This window comes from Protopterus annectens, chromosome 3.part0 (assembly GCF_019279795.1).
Source record: "Protopterus annectens isolate FY-2018-M chromosome 3.part0, PAN1.0, whole genome shotgun sequence".
NCBI lineage: Eukaryota > Metazoa > Chordata > Ceratodontiformes > Protopteridae > Protopterus > Protopterus annectens.
In genome coordinates this window covers 855977009-855995978 of record NC_056731.1, presented here as the reverse complement: position 1 = coordinate 855995978, position 18970 = coordinate 855977009, and the positions used below count along the sequence as shown (strand labels likewise).

At 36.0% G+C, this 18970-nt stretch overlaps 1 protein-coding gene across 1 annotated transcript in view; it reads left to right on the top strand.

Moving 5' to 3' along the window:
- STMND1 (stathmin domain containing 1) overlaps window positions 1-13052 on the top strand; it is a 209482-nt gene extending 196430 nt beyond the window's left edge. The window contains exon 5 of the mRNA XM_044065199.1: window positions 11878-13052. Within this exon, the coding sequence (XP_043921134.1) occupies window positions 11878-12210 (333 nt within the window). The 3' untranslated portion in view covers window positions 12211-13052. The remainder of the gene's footprint in view (window positions 1-11877) is intronic.
- Window positions 13053-18970: the final 5918 nt, after the last annotated feature.

Sequence of the window (18970 nt, the reverse complement as noted above, 5' to 3'; positions counted from 1 at the left end):
TCACTCGAAATTGTGAATGGGAAGTTTAGGATTAGAAAAATAAGAGTTCAGTTACCTTTTTGCAGGGGGCTAGGCCCCCCTGCACCCTTGCAGCTGTCATCTAAGAGCTGCGTGACCGTACTATAGTGGAGGACTGGGAAATCTTCCGTTTTGCACTTATGCATATAGCGTGGAACAGGAGATTTCCCTTTCCTTCACTGAAGTGCGATCTCGGAGTAGGAATATTTAAGTAGGGCCTGCAAAAACATTAGAAAGGTGTTTTCTTTTTTTTTTAGTTTAATTTTCATTAACTTCCCCATTATTATTTATCAATAGTAATGTTCTAATTCCTCATTCAGATACTCTTTAAGTTTTTTTACATTTTATCATGTATAATAAAATTCTTTTTATTATAACTTTCTTATAATTTATAAAAAAACAAAATATAAAGGCATTCTGGTAATTTCTACAAGGAAAGAAAATATATCATTTTTTTTAATTTATGATACCTACACATGCAAACTATTACTATTTGCAGATAATATGCAAATAATATGTGAATTTTGGTGTATTGGGTTCTGCCAAGTGTTTTAAATCTTTTCAAGTCTAATAAACGGGTACAATTTTTAATTATTTTGCTGAACCAATGATTCTATTCTCTCTAAAGATGCTATTAAAGTCACCTTATTTAGTTGTACTTCCCTTACATTTTTGAAGTAAAATGACTAAGCATTTTTCTTGCAAATTTACCTCCAATACCTGTTAAGCAACACATACTAGCTATTGTAAGACACTGTTTTGATATTCACTCATTACCATAGTAAACATCCCTTTGGTATCTGTATACAATAAAGTAATCATTGACATAATTGAATAATTTCTCACTAAAACAATACCTTATTGACTACTGTATTCAATAGAAGAGTTTGCCAGCTTTTGTATTATCTTAAAAACAAAATCACCGTACCCATGTCATGTTTCTAAAAAGTGTGTTTCTTGTAATAAGATGATATCTGACTTATTCAACACTCCTGTTTTATAGATGCTATGCAATCTATTTTTCACAGTTATCATATCAAGTGTTAAAATTTGTATTCCAAAAGTCTTTCATCTATCATCTCCATCTATTTAAGAAAAAACTCCAGTTAAACTACTCATAGCCTAAAACACACTTTTTTTGGTCATCCAAATGATGAAATATTTATTTTGTCAAGCTCATGCTTGAGGATATACAACGTTTTGAACATATGCAATTTTATTCATAATTGTACTATGTACTCTAAGTATAATAGCATTAAGAGTCAAATTAATCTGCTACAAATCCAATGTACATAATAAAATATAATTAAAAAAAATATATAATTGAAGATAAATATTAGTGTGAAAAGATAAAATGAGCGAAAGAGATAGAGAAGAAAATATCCAATTTTTATTTAATTTATTTCCTAGTCATCACTTTAAATTACATGTGTTTGGTGTTGCTGAGTCAAAAGCAAACTTGTCTTTTTTTCTTGTTAATTGTCTTTCATAATAAATCTATTTACCCACAAACATTATTTTTATTTGCTATAAAAGGAAGACATCCAGGCTGCGCACAATTTTCTATCACTTTACTTATTTTCAACATTTTCTGTTAGGGAACAAGATAATATTTCTGCTTTGTTTATTTAATGTCTTCTTTCTTTTGTTTATTCTGTCTTTTCTAGGAGTTTTCAATATGATACAAGAGTCAAAAAAAGGGAAACTACATGTTAAGTGATAAGGTGTTATGCCATTTCTGAAAAAATATATTGACTTCTTTATAAGGGGTGTTCCATGTCAGCCATACTTACTTAGATGTGAAGATCAACAAAAGGTACTTACATGTATCAAATATTGGAACTCCACACTTCTCTTCAGACTTAACCGATCATAAATTATTTCTTAGGTCTTAGTTTTTCTCTTCATATTTTCTCTTCCCCAATTTATTTGTTTCTTTTCATTCCACAGTTATTTTTCAAGTTTGTCTTATAACTAGTAATATAAATAGAACTTTGTCATACTTTAAGATTTATTGTAACAATTGTTTCAGCATCTTAGTTAACACAATTTTTTCAAATTTTTATTAGAAATTACATTGTTTCTGAACATTATACAGAAAATCACTGTTGCTGTTATTTTTGTTCTTTTCCTTTCTTCTTTTCTATCATTCTTATCTCTCTTCTTTCTAAACTCTCTCTTTCTTCCAGCATCTTTTTTGTATTACCTTCTTCTTTCCAATTCAGGCATGTTCATTATTTATTCATCTCCCAGTTTCTAGGAAAAAGTGACATACATCAGTTTTCCATCCAGCGCTGTCACTTTGCATATAACAATCCCATGAATAGCTGCTTCCATCCATAAAGTGTACTATGCAAGTTGGAAATGAAAGTAGATTGCTAGGTCTTTCTTTCACATCTCTCTCACAGACAGACAGACACACACACACACACATCTAAATTAAGCTATTATACAAATTAATTACATAGGGCAGTCTGAACAATCATTGCAAAAAATAATCAGGTAAACTAAAAATAAATGCATTGTCTTTCTAGTAGGAAGTTGCAGTGTCTTAAGAATCAAAATTCACGTTTTCTTGTTTGCTTCCCTTCATTTTTATTTATGTTTATTCTAATCTTCAGACCTGTCATCAAGCAATATTTATACAAATTAAACCACTATAATTGAAATAGTTGATATACCTCAAACACTGGCTACAATACCATGAAATACTTTATACACAAGTCTGACAAGCTGATAAAATTTCATTTATAGCTTTAAACCTTTATATCCTAAATTCCTTTACATAGATCAGTATTTTATTGTTTAATCTACACTATTTCTTTGTTTAATAGCTTCTAATGCTGACATCCCTAGAGTCATCTGTTTTCATATACATGATCATTTAATAGCTTCACACTAGTTTGTCAACTGAATATTACCCAAGTATGTGATATGTATGTATTTTTTTCTGTCTAATATCTTTTAATTTGCCCTTGTAAGTTATCCTATATCTTAAACTGTACAATGTGGAGCCTTGTGAATTAAATTTAATTGAAATCATCATGATACATCTATAAATACTTTGCATATATCCTTCTATTTCTTAATATGTATTAAGTTTATGTATCAGTAAAAACAAGAACTAATCAGTATCTTAACTGCTCTTTGTGGCCTAGCTGTGACTGATTCAGTAGACATCTGGATACAGAAAGCCTATAAGTATATTTTTTGGCACTTAATCTGTTATCAATGATGGCTAACAAAACTGTGCTGCATTTAGTAATTTGCTTGAGATTGCTTTAATTTATATCTGCATTTGTTTTAGTTAACAAAACTGCTGCAGTTATTAATTTGCTTGAGATTGCTCTTCTTGGTGTCTGCAGTTTTCCCACCCTCCTACCCTAATGTTATTTGGTGGCTTTGGAATTTCCCGCTCCTGGCGTAAATTAGATTTTGGACACTCCTTGCAGTCCATCTCATTTGGTTACTGTGGTGGTGGTGCTGCGGTAGCATTGTCGCCTCACAGTTAGACGTTGCCCTTTCGATTCTGAATTAGAGCGTCTTCTGTGTGGCGACATGCGTGAATGGGTGTTCCTTTGTTGAAGGTTATGCGTTAGGCCCAGCAAGCCAGCACGTCAAAATCTACTGCCAATCATTAGCAGACCGGAGTTCCGCTGTGGCGACCCGTAACCGAGAAAAGCCAAAAGAAACAAACTGAGTACAGGATGATCATGTGAATAGGACAACCCCCTTGCTTCTTTAATTTTGGACACTCCTCCCAGTCCCTTCTCATCAGCTCATTCTACTTTGTACAAAGAGAGCATTTAGGAAGGCCAACCACCTTACTTTCTTAGTTTCTTAATCTTGAATTATCTTCTGTTCCTTCCCTATCCAAAAAAAAAAAGCAAAAAAAAAAACAATTACACTTTATTCATTTATTTGTTGTGTTCTTCCTCCTTACTGTTAAGTTTTGAAGTGGTTTTATTCTGCTGTATTTATTACTGCTTGTTAGTAGCCTGATTAAATTTGTCTGTTATTATAACCCTCTTAGTTTTGGTGTTTGCACTTGGGCTTCAGGCCAGTTATTTTACATTTAACAAGGTTTTTGTGGTCTACACTGCTGTGGACAAACCCCTATCAAAACCTTCTCTCCCCAAGTCCATCCAAGTTTCAGAACACTATGTCTGGACAATTCCCATCAGTTTTTCCTGCCAGCCTGGTCAACATGGGCATACTGAGACAGTGTAGCAACTGCCTCATGTTCACGACAACCCTCTTCTCCTAGCACATAATTCTTCTACTTGCGAGAGATGCATCTATATCAGTAAACTGGAATCCATGCTCACTCTCGAGCCTCAGTCAGTACCCTTGACAAAGAGGAGATTGCCAGCACAAACACCACACCACCCACATCGCATAGCACAGCACACACCCACATATACAGAGGTCCTCAATAAAAACTTACCTAAACAGCAGAGACCTCCAGACCATACTCACAGACATTCCACTCACAACATCAAACACATCACGATAGCAGACAACACACCAGTGTCTCACAAACAGCCCATAAGGTGTAACAATAAACTCATAGAGCCCATAAAGCACAACATTAAACCAAACATACTAGTAATTGGCAAATCAATTTTGAGACATAGTCCCCCTCACCAGGCTTGACAAGGAGAAGATCACCGTCGGTTGTCTGTCAGGTGCCAGAATCTGCCACATCACTCATGCACTTAAGTATCTCCACAACAGGTACAAGTATGACTATGGCATTTTGTTCATATTGGTGTGAATGACTTGAGACATACCTCCCAGGGCTATATGAAGAGAGACATGATTGAGCTGTCAGAGTATGTATCACAGGCAAGTATGATGCTAGCCCTAAGCAGCATCCTACCTTCACCAAGAATGATACCACAATACCAATAAAAAATCATTGACTTCAACAATTGGTTTTGTTTTTGGTGTCATTCCAAGGGAATCTAGTATCTGTCTGTATGGGATGACATGGTTGACAGACCTCGATGCTTTGCCAGAAATGGCCTCCACTTGTCACCCCTGGGATTCAGGATTCTGGCCAAGGCTCTTGCCTCTCCCATTGTGCTTTTTTTAGGCAATGTCCAACAGACAAATATTCCAACATAAAAGATCTGTCAAAAAGCAAATTGAAGGTCATGCTGCTTAACATTGGAGCCTTAACCTGAAATTGCACTCACTGGAGGCTCTCCTAGCACTGGAAGATGCTGATATATGTGCAGTTACAGAAACATGGTTCAAGGCTGCTGAGAGCACCCCTGCCTTACCAGGCTGTAGCTCATTCCATACATTCCAACCTCAAAATGAGGTCTGGAAGACTAAGGGTGGTGGAGTTTCTATTTTCATTAAAGGCAAGCACACCTCCAGACTGGTTTGCCAGCATGATGCACTAGAACTTCTCCAGGTGAAATTGACAATTGGAAAGACACCCATCCAAGTTATAGCCATCTATAGACCCCCCTCCATGACTCAGGACACCCACTCCTCCTACCTGGACCTACTTGAGTCCATCAAGGTACCCCCTAACACACTGATCTTTGGTGACTTCAACTACCATACCATAAACTGGGCAAACTATTCCTGCTCTAATGCACTCACCCAATAATTCCTTGATTTCATAAATTCTAATGCACTAGACCCGCTTGTCACATCCTCTGCACCACCCCCATAGTATGCTCTTCACTGATGAGATCAGACATCAGTCTGTCTCATTGAAAGTGTCTGTCCTGTCCAAACCCCCCCCCCTGCTGTGACAAGGCTAGAAAACTTCTCAAAATCTGACTACAACCTTCTCAGGGAGGGTATCAATAGCTTTACACCACTTCCCCCCTCAGAGGATGCAGAAAAATATGCTGAATGGTATGCTAGTGCAGTAAACAAACATCTGTACAACTGCATGGACTCAGCCATACCCAACATAACTAAAACCTGCTCCTCAAGGAAACACAAACCTATGTGGTGGACATCCTCTATCAACAGTCTTTACAACAAAAGGAAGAAACTGTTGTCCAAGGGTAAAAAGGCACAAATTCCCAATTACAGCTGAGTGCTCTTCCAGGCGTCTTCTGCAGTTAATGCTTACTACTCCTCTAGGCATCAAATATTGATTGTTCATATTTGCAGTAATAATTCCAAAACCATGTTACATAAAAGGTACCAGGATATTTTGTCTTGAAGCATATGTGATGGCAAACACAACTGTATTGATATTTGACCTCTCTCAATGATTACCCACTTCTGTTTTCATTGTTGCTCTGTTGAACCATTTACCAGCAAAAAAGTTGTAGTAGTAGTTGTAGTAGTAGTAGTAGTAGTAGTAGTTGTAGTAGTAGTTATAGTAGTAGTAGTAGTTGTAGTAGTTGTAGTAGTTGTAGTAGTAGTAGTAGTAGTAGTTGTAGTAGTAGTAGTTATAGTAGTAGTAGTAGTAGTTGTAGTAGTAGTTATAGTAGTAGTAGTAGTAGTTGTAGTAGTTGTAGTAGTAGTAGTAGTAGTAGTTGTAGTAGTAGTAGTAGTAGTTGTAGTAGTAGTAGTAGTAGTAGTAGTAGTAGTAGTAGTAGTAGAAGTAGTAGTAGTAGTAGTAGTACTTTTGAAACAGCGCAAATCTGCAGTTAAAACAACTGATAAAAGGAAATACTTTGGGTCTTATTCATAAATTTTGATACAAAGTGAAGCAGGGTTTGTATGCAGTACATTTCACTGAAGCATGGTCATTTGAGTCTGTTTTCATAGCTTTTTTTACATTGTGATTCCTTTTACCACAATTATTTGGATTGTGTGAGCTGGAGGTGCACTTTCAGTGTTTTTTTCACTTTTCTTCACTGTTATATGATTGTAGAGTTGGTATATATAATTAGGAGGGAGTGTGGGGGCCAGATATGGGAAGTGCAAGGAGGTACTTTATCCCTCTTACAAAAAATATATTTTATGTATTTTTTAATGCTCTTGAGATACATTTTTTGAAGTTGTATGAATAGATAAGGGGATGTTTTTTGCTAGTCTCTGTTGTGTGACAAAAGTCATGGCTGCAGTTTTAGAGACAAAGAGGGTTAGTTTGTTTGTTGTTGAACCGTAACAAAGTGAGAAAAAGTACTTTTAGAGGTCAGTTTGAATTACTGGAGAAGTAGTACCGCCATTCTTCAGTATAATGTTGTCTGTACATGCTCGCTTCATGTCTACAGCCAGTTCAGAGTCACCACTACACCTACTGCATCCACAAATTTCATTCGAAGTGGTGGGACTTCATGCTTCATCAGGATCTCTAGTTTTTCAACAGGGTTTGCTTGTACATTAAAACTCAGCTCTGGAAAACTGAGCATCCAATAGAAATCACAGATTTTCCAAGCCCATAATCTAAGCAAGCAATAATGCCCAAAAAAGTGGACATTACAGAGAAATAATAGACCACCATGGTGTTGCAAGGCCTGAAGCTACAGGTGCTGATCCTCTACTCCCTTTGGAGTTCCATTATTTCCATATAATGCCCACCCTGGAGTGCACTTTTTGCCTTGGAAAAGAGGCTATATGTTAAATTGTTTTGTATTGTGTTATTAGCATAGCATATGTTGATGTTATTAGTTCCTCTATCTAATGTTTCAATTCTTGTATTAATACTATAAACTTTTTAAATATATTTTGATGTAAATTAGTGCCTACACCTAATGTTTCTAAGTTTCTGTAGGATATGAAATTGTTGTTGGAAGATATATTTTATGTCCAAAAAATATATATGTTAAGCATTTAATAATGTTTCTGCATACCCACAGACAGACACACTCACACACATTCACAAACACATAGACACATACAAGGTTAATTACATATATATTATAACTTTGACTCTAGATGATTGTCACTGTTAAAGTCACACCCCAACCCCATATGTAAAAATGGGAAAAGGGGTTGTGGATGGATGGGTGGATGGGTGTGTGTGTGTGTGTGTGTGTGTGTGTGTGTGTGTGTGTGTGTGTGTGTGTGTGTGTGTGTGTGTGTGTGTGTTTGTTTAACTTATTTTTGCTGACTGTGCAAATGACATGTCCAACAATATGTTGTAAATGCACAGATGGCACTAAAGTAGAATTGCTTTTGTCTAATGTCACTAAGCATGACAACCTTCAGAAAGAACTGGTTCATGTAGCCCTGTGTTCACTTGGTAGAAGCTTAAGAGTTTAAAAAGAGAAGTTTTCTTTACTTTGGTAGTTCAAAAGGGGTATATCCATATGCCAGTGATGGTAATAGTCAAGAGACTGAAGATTATAAGGATTTAGATATCACTGTATGCTGGAATTTCTCTTTTGGTGAACATATACATCTTTAAAATATCAGGAAGTATGATAAGGCTCACCATGAGTAATGTTTTCGAAAGCACCAGGCGTATTAATACCCTTATTTCTTGCCCTTATTTTGCCAAGTTTCACATATGGTTCCATGTTTTGTATTGTGTTTTTCTCCACATAAGAACATTCTAAAACAATAAGTGAGAAGGTCACTGAAAAACCAATCAGTAAAAACAAAATGAAAACTCCAGCAAAGCTAGAGCCTCCACTGAGTAACGTCCCAAACCTCTTGTATCAGAGGCACATGGGATATATGCAAATTACCCTTATGAACATCAGGTGTTTCAGCTAATCGGCGATTCTGAATGCCCATGACTTGTTTTGTCATTTTAATGGACAATTTCAGGCCAATAAAGCCAAACCCCACTAGCTGTGGATATGCATATTTCGGTCTTGTTATCCCATGTGACTCTAACCCTAATGATAATGGTCATCAGCTGGGTATAACAGCCCTGTGTTTCTTATGCTTAGTCAAACACTCTTTTTGTGCTGACGAGGTCATAACAAGGCCAAAATATGTATATCCATAGCTAGTGGGGTTTGGCTTTATTGTCCTGAAATTGTCCATTAAAATGACAAAACAAGTCATGGGCATTCAAAATCGTCAGTTAGCTGAAACACCTGATGTTCATAAGGGTTATTTGCATATATCTCATGTGCTTCTGATACAAGAGGCTTGGGAGGTCATTCAGTGGAGGTTCTAGCTTTGCTGGAGTTTTCATTTTGTTTTTACACATAAGAACATTAGAAATAATTCAGTGTATATGTAATAGAAAAGTGAGTCCAGTGCACATTTTCCATACTCTAAAAGGTTAGAACAGTGAGTGAGAAGGTCACTGAAAAACCAATCAGTAAAAACAAAATGAAAACTCCAACAAAGGCAGAACTTCCACTGAGTGACCTCCCAAACCTCTTATATCAGAGGCACATGGAATATATGCAAATAATCCTTATAAACATCAGGTGTTTCAACCAACTGGTGATTCTGAGTGCCAATAACGTGTTTCATCTTTTTATTGGACAATTTTAGACCAACAAAAACTAAACCCCACTAGCTGTGGATATGCATATTTCAGCCTTGTTATGAACTGATCAGCACAGCACAAGCAGAGTACTGAACTAATCATTAGAAACACAGAGCTGTTATACCCAGCTGATGTCCATTATCATTAGGGTCACTGCAAAAATATATCAAACAACAAACTAGAGCAGACAGTGAGAAGGTCACTAACAAAACAATCAGTAAAAACAAAATGAAAACTCCAGCAAAGCTAGAAACACCTGATGTTCATAAGGTTCATTTGCATATATCCCATGTGCCTCTGATATAAGAGGTTTGGGAGATCACTCAGTGGAAGATCAAGATTTGCTGGAGTTTTCATTTTGTTTATACTCTAAAAGGTTGGAAGCATTAACATATGTATTCCACCTACTGTGTACTTATGAGAGGAGATTTAATTCAGGCCTCTTTCTCTATTTGTAAAGGAAGCATTGCTGAGATTGTTAGCATTAGCATATTATAACACACAGAAATACTAGAAAAAATGGCTTACAGATGCTTATGAATATTGCAAGGTCCAGTTTAAAAAATAAAATGTTCTATGACGGTGTTGTGAAATTATGCAAGGAGGTATGTTACACAGTCTGACTCTTATGTTAAAAATATTAAAGGTGTTTTGAATTGAGTAACTTAGATAACCTAGAAAGGATATTTTCTGACACCATTAATGTCTTAACTGGATCCTACTGGCACCAATATGGCCCTAAAACCCTTTCTGTATGCATTCTCTATTTCTATATAGCCTCCTTCTAATATTAACCATAATATCTGGTACAGATTTGTAGGCCACTCATTTTGCCTGTGATTGTTTACTCAATTATTCAATCAGCACAGGACACATTATATAAACATTCTCATGAGTATTGTCATTTTTTTTTTAATTCAGTGTTATCATGTATATCAATGCAATCTTTGAAATATTCTCATATATTTTATTCTCACAAGCATTACAGTCTGATTTCTGCTCAGAATGAACTTTTAACAACAGATCATGCTTGTATTTTATTATCCTCCAATATTACGTAACTGTTAATCCATTTAACACACTGCTACCTTACAGAAAATGGTTTTGAACTCTTGAATCTGTGTTGGAATTTTCTATACTGACACCTAACAATCTTGTTGTGTCTTTCGGCTTTTCCCGGGTAGGGGTCGCCACAGCGAAACTCCGGTCCGCTAATGATTGGCAGTAGATTTTTATGTGCCGAGTTGCCAGCCCTGACACACAACCTTCAACGAAGGTATGCCCATTCATGCATGTCTCCACACAGAAGAAGCTCTAGCTGAGAATCGAACAGGGCGTCTTACTGTGAGGCGACAACCCTACCGCAGCACCACCACCGCAGTGACACCTAACAACCTGATTGTGGTTATTTGCAAATAGTATGCTACTTCTCACAGTGTTTATTTGCAAACTTTATGTTATTGTGTTTTATATTCAATTTTTGTTTTGTGGTCCAAGTTGTACCTAGAAAGGGTCCTTTGGACAAGTACCCCTCCCCTTTTGACAACCATAAAGTAAGTAAAATAAAATAAGTGCATAGCATGTGATATTAATAATGAGTTGTTTTGTAAAAGTTTATATGCTTCATAAATGGTTTCTTCATTAAAAAAATAAATAAAAGCACAACAATAGTTGGATAAGGTTTTCCTTATTATGGAATTTTGAAAAATGCTTTTATGCCTAGTGCAGGAAATAAGTCATATCATAAGAAGTGATTTTTTTTCCTTCAGAATTATAGCATATAATTCATAACAACTTGTTTATTTTGTTGTCTGACTTTGAATTATGTAGAAAAGTCCTCAGGAGACCTGTTTTATCTTTTCACAGAGCTAACAACATGGGAAGCATGCCATTTAAATCCTTCTATGATAACGACTAAATGCTAAATAATGCTATAGTAATTTCCTATTACCTTCTGCCTTTCACCATGATTGATAATACCATCCTTACATTCTGAACATAGGATATAGGCTTAGTGGGACTAAAACAGTCACTAAAAATAAATAATAAATACTTGCTTTCAGTGGCATTAATTTTATTTCTTTCTACAAGATCTCCTGATGTCATGATTGTTACTAGTTGCTATGGTGGTAATGAAACTAGCACTGACCTTTAAATTACAGAGGACCCACATTTGTACTTATTAGAGTAACAAATGAAGTACCCTGGTAACAATTTTGAAGGGAATTATTGATTACTTCGTAATTGTGTAGTATTAATTTTAACTTGTACTTTTTGATCCTGGCATATTTTCTCGACTGACTTAGTTTCTTTAATAACTTTACATCTGTACAATATTATTAATCCTCTGCATGTTTGCAAATCTCCATTTTCTGTATGTGCAAATGTGGAGTATGAAACATTTCTGCAAACATGTTTAAGAAAAGCTGGATAATGTTATCACATACATTTTAATCACAGTTTGGCATTTCTCCCAACAGGTAAAAGAGGAAGAATTAAAGCAAAGATTACGAACTGCAAGTGAAAGGCCAGCGACAGGGATGTCTCATTACCGATTCAAAACTGAAGACGAAAGATACTCTCCAGATGGAAACAAAATTGAAACTGCCAACTCCAGTCAAAATAAAACATACCCAGAAAGCCAAAAACAGATAGACAAGGAAAGAGCAACAGTGACATTTGCAGAACCTCAGAAAGAAAGCAAACAACATTTGGAAGATGAAGGCGGGATGGGTTATGAAGATGAATTAGAATCAGATTCTACCTTCAACAAGACAGTTTATAAAACATCAGATGAAACAGATGACTTCTGAGAGTACAGCTTGGATTCATAAAAAACACACATTTATGCACCTTCATTTAGTAAACAATGTTGAAGTACAGTATTCTCATCCTCATATCAAAATTTACTCAGGTGGCCAGTGAGCTATTTTTGCCAAAGCTTTCATTCATGATACAATAAGTGTTTAATATTGTACTATATGGCACTTGGTATCACCAGATTTTAATGCCAGATACCTGAAAGGCTTACACTGATAGTTGTAGATCTGTTATTGGTTATTAGTTGTATTTCCAGCAAAATAATTATTTCTGCAATAGATCTACACCCCTTTCTGTACACTATAGTTTTATAAACCATTAGTGTATTCAGCCTCACTTATAATATATCTGTTCAACAATATAGCAAACAATCATGCGATGTAAATGTATTAAGACATGACATCAGTTAAAAATATCACATCAAAGTATGTTTTTCATATTGAATGAAGTTATAACGGTGATACTTGTGTTCTATGTCAACTAGAGTAATAAATGTACTTACTTTTGAATCTGGGTTATTTAAATAAAGTATGTATAACTGGAACATGACTTTTGATAGCCCGTAAATCACAGTCCCCCCTGATCTGTGGATATAGACCTGTCCTATCATTAAATGATGCATTGTTCAGTTTCTTCTGAGTCATATCATATACAAAATGAATAGCATGTTTCTATAGTCATTTGTACTTATCTTGACTATAAAGAACCAGTTCAGACATTTACCTTCTCATTGACTACTAAATTAGGAAGACATAGATATAGCAAATGGTAATTCTTACCAGATGTGGAAACTTGGAAATAATAACAGCCCAATAAAATCATGCAGTCCACCTAGGCAGCCTGTATGTGCCTCATTTAACAATTAGGTCATTAATATGTAATCAATATTGCTATTTTTTGTTCAAATTAATTTCTTGCATTGCTTTTCACAGGTCTGTGGAAGACAACTGGAATGCTCTAGGGATGTTCCCTTCTAGACCATTGCATGTACATGTAAAATTCCCTGTCAGCTGTCTATATTTAAATTGCTAGTGATGGGCTCGGCTATTATTTGGTGTTCATAAGTTGGCAACAAAATAACAAGCCTTAGCATTCACTTGTTCCTTTAGTGTGAACTCTCCTGGCTCAAGGTCATTTGAAGATGTGTCATTGATACAGTAAAAGTAGCAGTTACTGATTTCTTTTTCTTTCTAAAATTACAAGAACAAAAAAGTAGATAAACCCTCAGACTTGCAGTGCACCTGACTCAGCTGGAATGCCACTCCACTTATTAGCAAAGTAAAAAAAGAACACTGACAAAATAAAGTTACAAAAAATATTTATTGAAGTTGGTGAGCTAGAAACTATTACAGGGATAAGAGCATTAATCTCTTAGTGTAGACTTATTCAGATATCTGTTTGTCTAAACAACATTGTATAAGTCACAAACAATCATAGCTGGTGAAATTCAACTTAAGACACAATAAATGGTGGTGTACATCAACTCAGAGCAGAATAGCTGGCAATCATATCCCATTCCCTCGGTTAACTACTCTTTAATCCCCTCCACCAATATGGCATTGGATAGCAGACATTACATATATTCATAGGTGGTTACTGGGTTATTGCCCCAAAAGGCCTTTTTAAGCCTATTTATGTATTCACAGCTGTACTTTCCTATAACGAAAATTAACTTTTTCAAAATGGGAAAGTACATCCCCACTTAAACGAAAGTGCACTTTTGCTTAAGCTCACTAGACCGAACCTACCACACCACAATGGAGGACATTGAAAAATGGGCTATGTCCTCCACTTTGGTGTGATAGTCATGGACCTTAGGGTTAGGGCACAGGTCAAGGTAAGGGGATAGCCCTACTAACTATCCCCTTACCCTAACCCATGCCCTAACCCTAAGGTCCGTGACTGCCAGCCCGTTCGGTCTAGCGGGTTCGCGAAAGTGCACTTTTGCGTTAGTGTGGGGTGTACTTTTGAAGTTCGAAGTAGTGAACTTTCATTCCTCAACCGTGCCCTAACCCTAAGGTCTGCGACTATCGCACCACAGTGGAGGACATAGCCCATTTTTTAATGTCCTCCATTGTGGTGCAGTAGGTTCGGTTTAGTGAGCTTAAGCGAAGTGCACTTTCATTAAAGTGCACTTTCGCTTAAGTGGGGATGTACTTTCCCATTTCGAAAAAGTTAATTTTTGTTGTAGGAAACTACACCCGTATTCACATACATAAGTGACAGGATCAATTACCCAAGAGCATATAGTTGTGTTTATGCATTAGAGCATTTACAAGGGGCCTCTGTACAATAGGAGAATGGATAGGTGCAAATCGAGGGGTAAATTTTTGATTTCCATTCCAATGGTCCTGGTTATGTTTGAACAGGGTAAGGGTGAATTGATTTACATGGATGGGAAGCCTGTTATAAAGTAAGGACAGTCCAAGAGACATCTATGTCCCTCCCTTGAGTTCCGTTTATGTTACAAATGAGGTTTAGATCCTTGGATCAGGTATTTCTAATGTTGTTAGACTTGTTGATGTGCAGCAAGTCTTTTGGTACTGGATCAGATGGTGTCTTATAAGCCAACCACAGATCATTTATCAGAAGTCTGTTGGACACAGAGAATAAACATAATACTTTGAGGTGGTCTGAGTATGCCATCTGGTTTATACCTTGTATTCATTTGTAAGGAAACTTTATGGGCATATCAGTTGTTGCTTATGCCTGGTAAGGTACATAGCAAAGGGAGCACTGTACTCTGTTCTTGGTCTAATGAGGTTTGAGTAACCAGGAGAATTAAATCTTTGGACCTAGATAGCATTTCCTTGCTAATGAGTTGTACAGAATAGAATGATTTCCTTTCACCAGTAGACACGATGGTCAAAGGTCAGGCCACTTTCTCCATGTGTTTCCAAGTCCCTAACCACTTAGTCTACTCTTAGCAGTGTATTAACTATGTAGTAAATCCCAAGGGAGACTGACTTTACAGAAGATACTATTATCCATTTTATGGCATTCATTGTAATTGATATCTCCATGACTATAATCATGGCGCCTGATTTAATATCAACTTCCCTAACTAACTTGGCTTTGAACCTCTACCATAGTGTCACAATGGCTGATGTCTCCTAACAGGATGATTAACAGACTCTTCATCCACCAAATGTCTACTGAGGGTGAAATTACTTGGACTGATAGCCCAAGTGTGGATGACAAGCAACCTTCCTCCCCTCCATTCTTTCATAGTTCAAAGCCACAGTATTTTGCTTTGAGGTGATCTACATCTGCTACGGTTGACAAACCTACCCCAACTCCTCCTTTTGTACTGCCACTGTATTAGTGCCTGTAACAAATATAATTTTTTGCAAATAAAGATCTGAAGAAGTCTACACTGATTTTATTTATTTATTTATTTATTTATAGGCATTTGGTGACCGGAAAAGTCTGACGGAGTCAGGAACCCATTTTCAGCAGAAGCCCAGAGAGAAATGCTCCAAAACAGATACAGAACATAGAATTTTTTTTTCCAGTTAAACTAAACAATACATATGTTACAGATACAGACATTAACAGCTAATTACAGTTATACATAAGTATTCATGTTTCTAAACATAACACAATTTGAAGTGTAGCTACATCAGAATGGCTGCAATTCTACAAAGTTCTGTCAGAGTCTAGTTTAGTGATGTACATTGCTGGCAGAACATGATAAGTAAACATGAGGCAGAAAATATAGAAGTTGTACTTTATATGCATAAGGGTGAAAGTTAAGCAATGGTAAAAGAGGTAAGGAAGAGAGTAAGATTAGGTAGAGAGCTGCAGTACAAGTTAGGGATTATTAGAGAGATGTGGTGATGAGAAGGAGATGTGTGTGGAATAGTTTTGTTTGAAATATCAGAGAATTTTAAGGAGCGATTTGGCAGATAGATAATGTATGAAGTATAGAAGATTATTATACTAAGAGATTTGTCAGGAGATGCAGGTGTCATAGATGTATTTGGAAAGAAGGAGTTAAAGGGAAAATGATTCAAATATCCAGGAGGCAGAAAGGGAAAAAGACAATGATGATGGGTTAAATAAAGACAGCAGGGGGAGGCAAGAGAGGACAAGGGAGATAGACTAAATATGGTGGTCTTTAATTAAGGAGCAAGGGCTAATATGAGTGTTGAGAAAATTATATAGTTTTATAAGTCTTGAAGGAATCTGAGATACTGATGTTTTGAGGATAAGCATACCAGAGTCTGTGATGATAGATGAAAGTGATTATCTGTGCAACAGGGTCATGTTCACAAGACATAATAAATATTGTTTTCTGTATTTTAGTAGAGTTCTGTTTTTGCCTTCTTTCTAAAATTGCACAGAATTTTATACTTGTGGATTTATGATATGGAAAGCACCTTTTCTTTTACAAAAGGTCCACCTCCATACATACTTACATACATACATACATACATACATGCAAATATTTCAAGCAATGGCATTAATGCCCTTCTAGCTTGCCAATATACCAAAACACTTGTTCCCATAATAAGTGTCTAATCTGTTCTTAAAAAATATCTTAACTAGTATTTGCTTTAATGTAATTTGGTAGTCTGTTCCATGCATCAGCTACTCTGTCAGAGAACCAATTAGTACACTTCTCACTCCTATAGAATCTTCTACATAGGTTGTCTGATGATTCTCTAGTACTTTTTGATAACCCCAAACATTCCCAGAGGTAGTTGTCCCTAAATTCCCTATATACCTGAATATGTTCTCCTCTTAGATATCTGTAAGAGACACTATACAAGTTCAGATATTTTAGTCTTTCATAATAACTTAGATTTTCATATCCATGAATGTCCTTGGTATATTTCTGTTGTATTCTTTCCAGTTTACTCATGCTTGTCTTCTTGTAGGGTTTCCATATTGTTATTCCATACTCAAGTTTGGGTCTAATATAACAAACAATGACTTCATTATGTTTGATTTCCTAGACTTTATAAATCTTTTCATACAGCCTATAGTTCTATAACTATCATTAACCAATTGGTTGATATGATTAGAAAAACTCATAGCTGAATCTACCCATATACCCAGGTCCTTAAATGAGTCTACCGTTTCGATCACTGTGTGCTGTATTAAATATTCATCTTTCAGTTTATGTCTCCGAAATCTCATATGGTTAGTTTTTGATGTATTTATCAACATATTATTCTCCTGTGCCCAAATGGTCAATTTAGTCATTTTGCAGACATACCTTATCTGTAACACTTGTAATCAGTTTACCCAGTTTCAGGTCATCAGCATATAGGCTGTAGAACACCTCAGATGAAAAAGCAAGGTCTGAAAGATACAATCTAAACAAGTAAGGGCCTAGTCCAGAACCCTGTGGGACACCCTGATTGTAACCAAGGAGTTCACCTGTCCAGTTGATGTATGATACTTGCCATGTCCTATTTGTAAGCCATGCAGCTACCATCTTATCAAGAGTACATCAATACCTAGTTGTACTAATTTATTGATCAGTGTTTTGTGTATGACCTTGTCAAATGCTGAAGTTAAATCTATATAAATTACATTATAGCACAATTTTTCATTCATAGCTGTTATTATAATGTTATAGAACATCATGTTACAGGTGGTAATAGATCTATTTTTAAATATGCATGCTGATATATGGTTTCAAGTCCCAACCTATCCAGTTCTGACAATAACTTCTCCAATATGGGTCCCTATTAGAACCATGAAAGTTTAAAAAATCGAACTGCTAAAAAGCCGAATATTCAGTTACTCGAAATCAGTTTTGTGGGAGGCTGACCCCCCCACACCCCCCGCTAATTATATATACCAACTCTGAGATCGCACTACATTGAGAAAAGGGCAAATTTTCTAATCTTCACTGTACTGCGATCTCAAAAAAATGATCTCAAGTAGCTGAATATTTGGCTTTTCAGATGTTCGATTTTTTAAACTTTCGTGGTTCTAATAGAGACCCTCCAATATTACCTTCTCCATTATTTTTCCACAACATGAAAGTAGATTTATGATTCTGGGTTTGTCCTACTCCCATTTCCCTTAAAGACAGGTTTAATAAGACCATGATTGAGGAATTTCCCATAGTTATATGACCTAGTGAATAATAGATATAATGGTAGTATAAGTTCTTGCTGAAGTGTTCTCAGATCATTGTTACTAATTCCGTCTCCTCCCTGTGCTTTGTTTGGATCCAGTTTGCACAGTTCTTTTTCAATATAATCTAATTTGGTTCCAGTATCTGGGGTTACCTGGATGTCACTAGGACAACTTATCAACCCTTTTGTGGAGCCAAACTGTTTTGCATAAGATTTTGTAAATATATTTATAATCTGCTGTGTCTGAGAATAAATTTTAGAGTCTGCACACAGTTTATGAATTTGTATATCTTTACTCCTTCCACATCTTATGTATCTATAAAAAGGTTTCCTATTATGCTCAATATCTTTATATAAATTTTCTTCAAAATTTTCTTGATCTTGTCTAACACTATGCTTAATCGGGTCTATATTAGAAGACCGACTGTTGAGGTGATCGACCACCTAAACATCGATCTTCTAATATCGAACCGCACAATGTCGAACATCCCAGGGAAACACGTCCCTCGGCCGCAACACAAAAAAAATTACTTTAGATCTAAATTAAGTGGGGGACTTTGCCACCACACCACCCGATGTGAGATGCTGTGCCCCCCCCACCCGCCTAACTAAATATAGCAACTCCGAGATTGCTCAACAGTAAGGAAATAGCAAA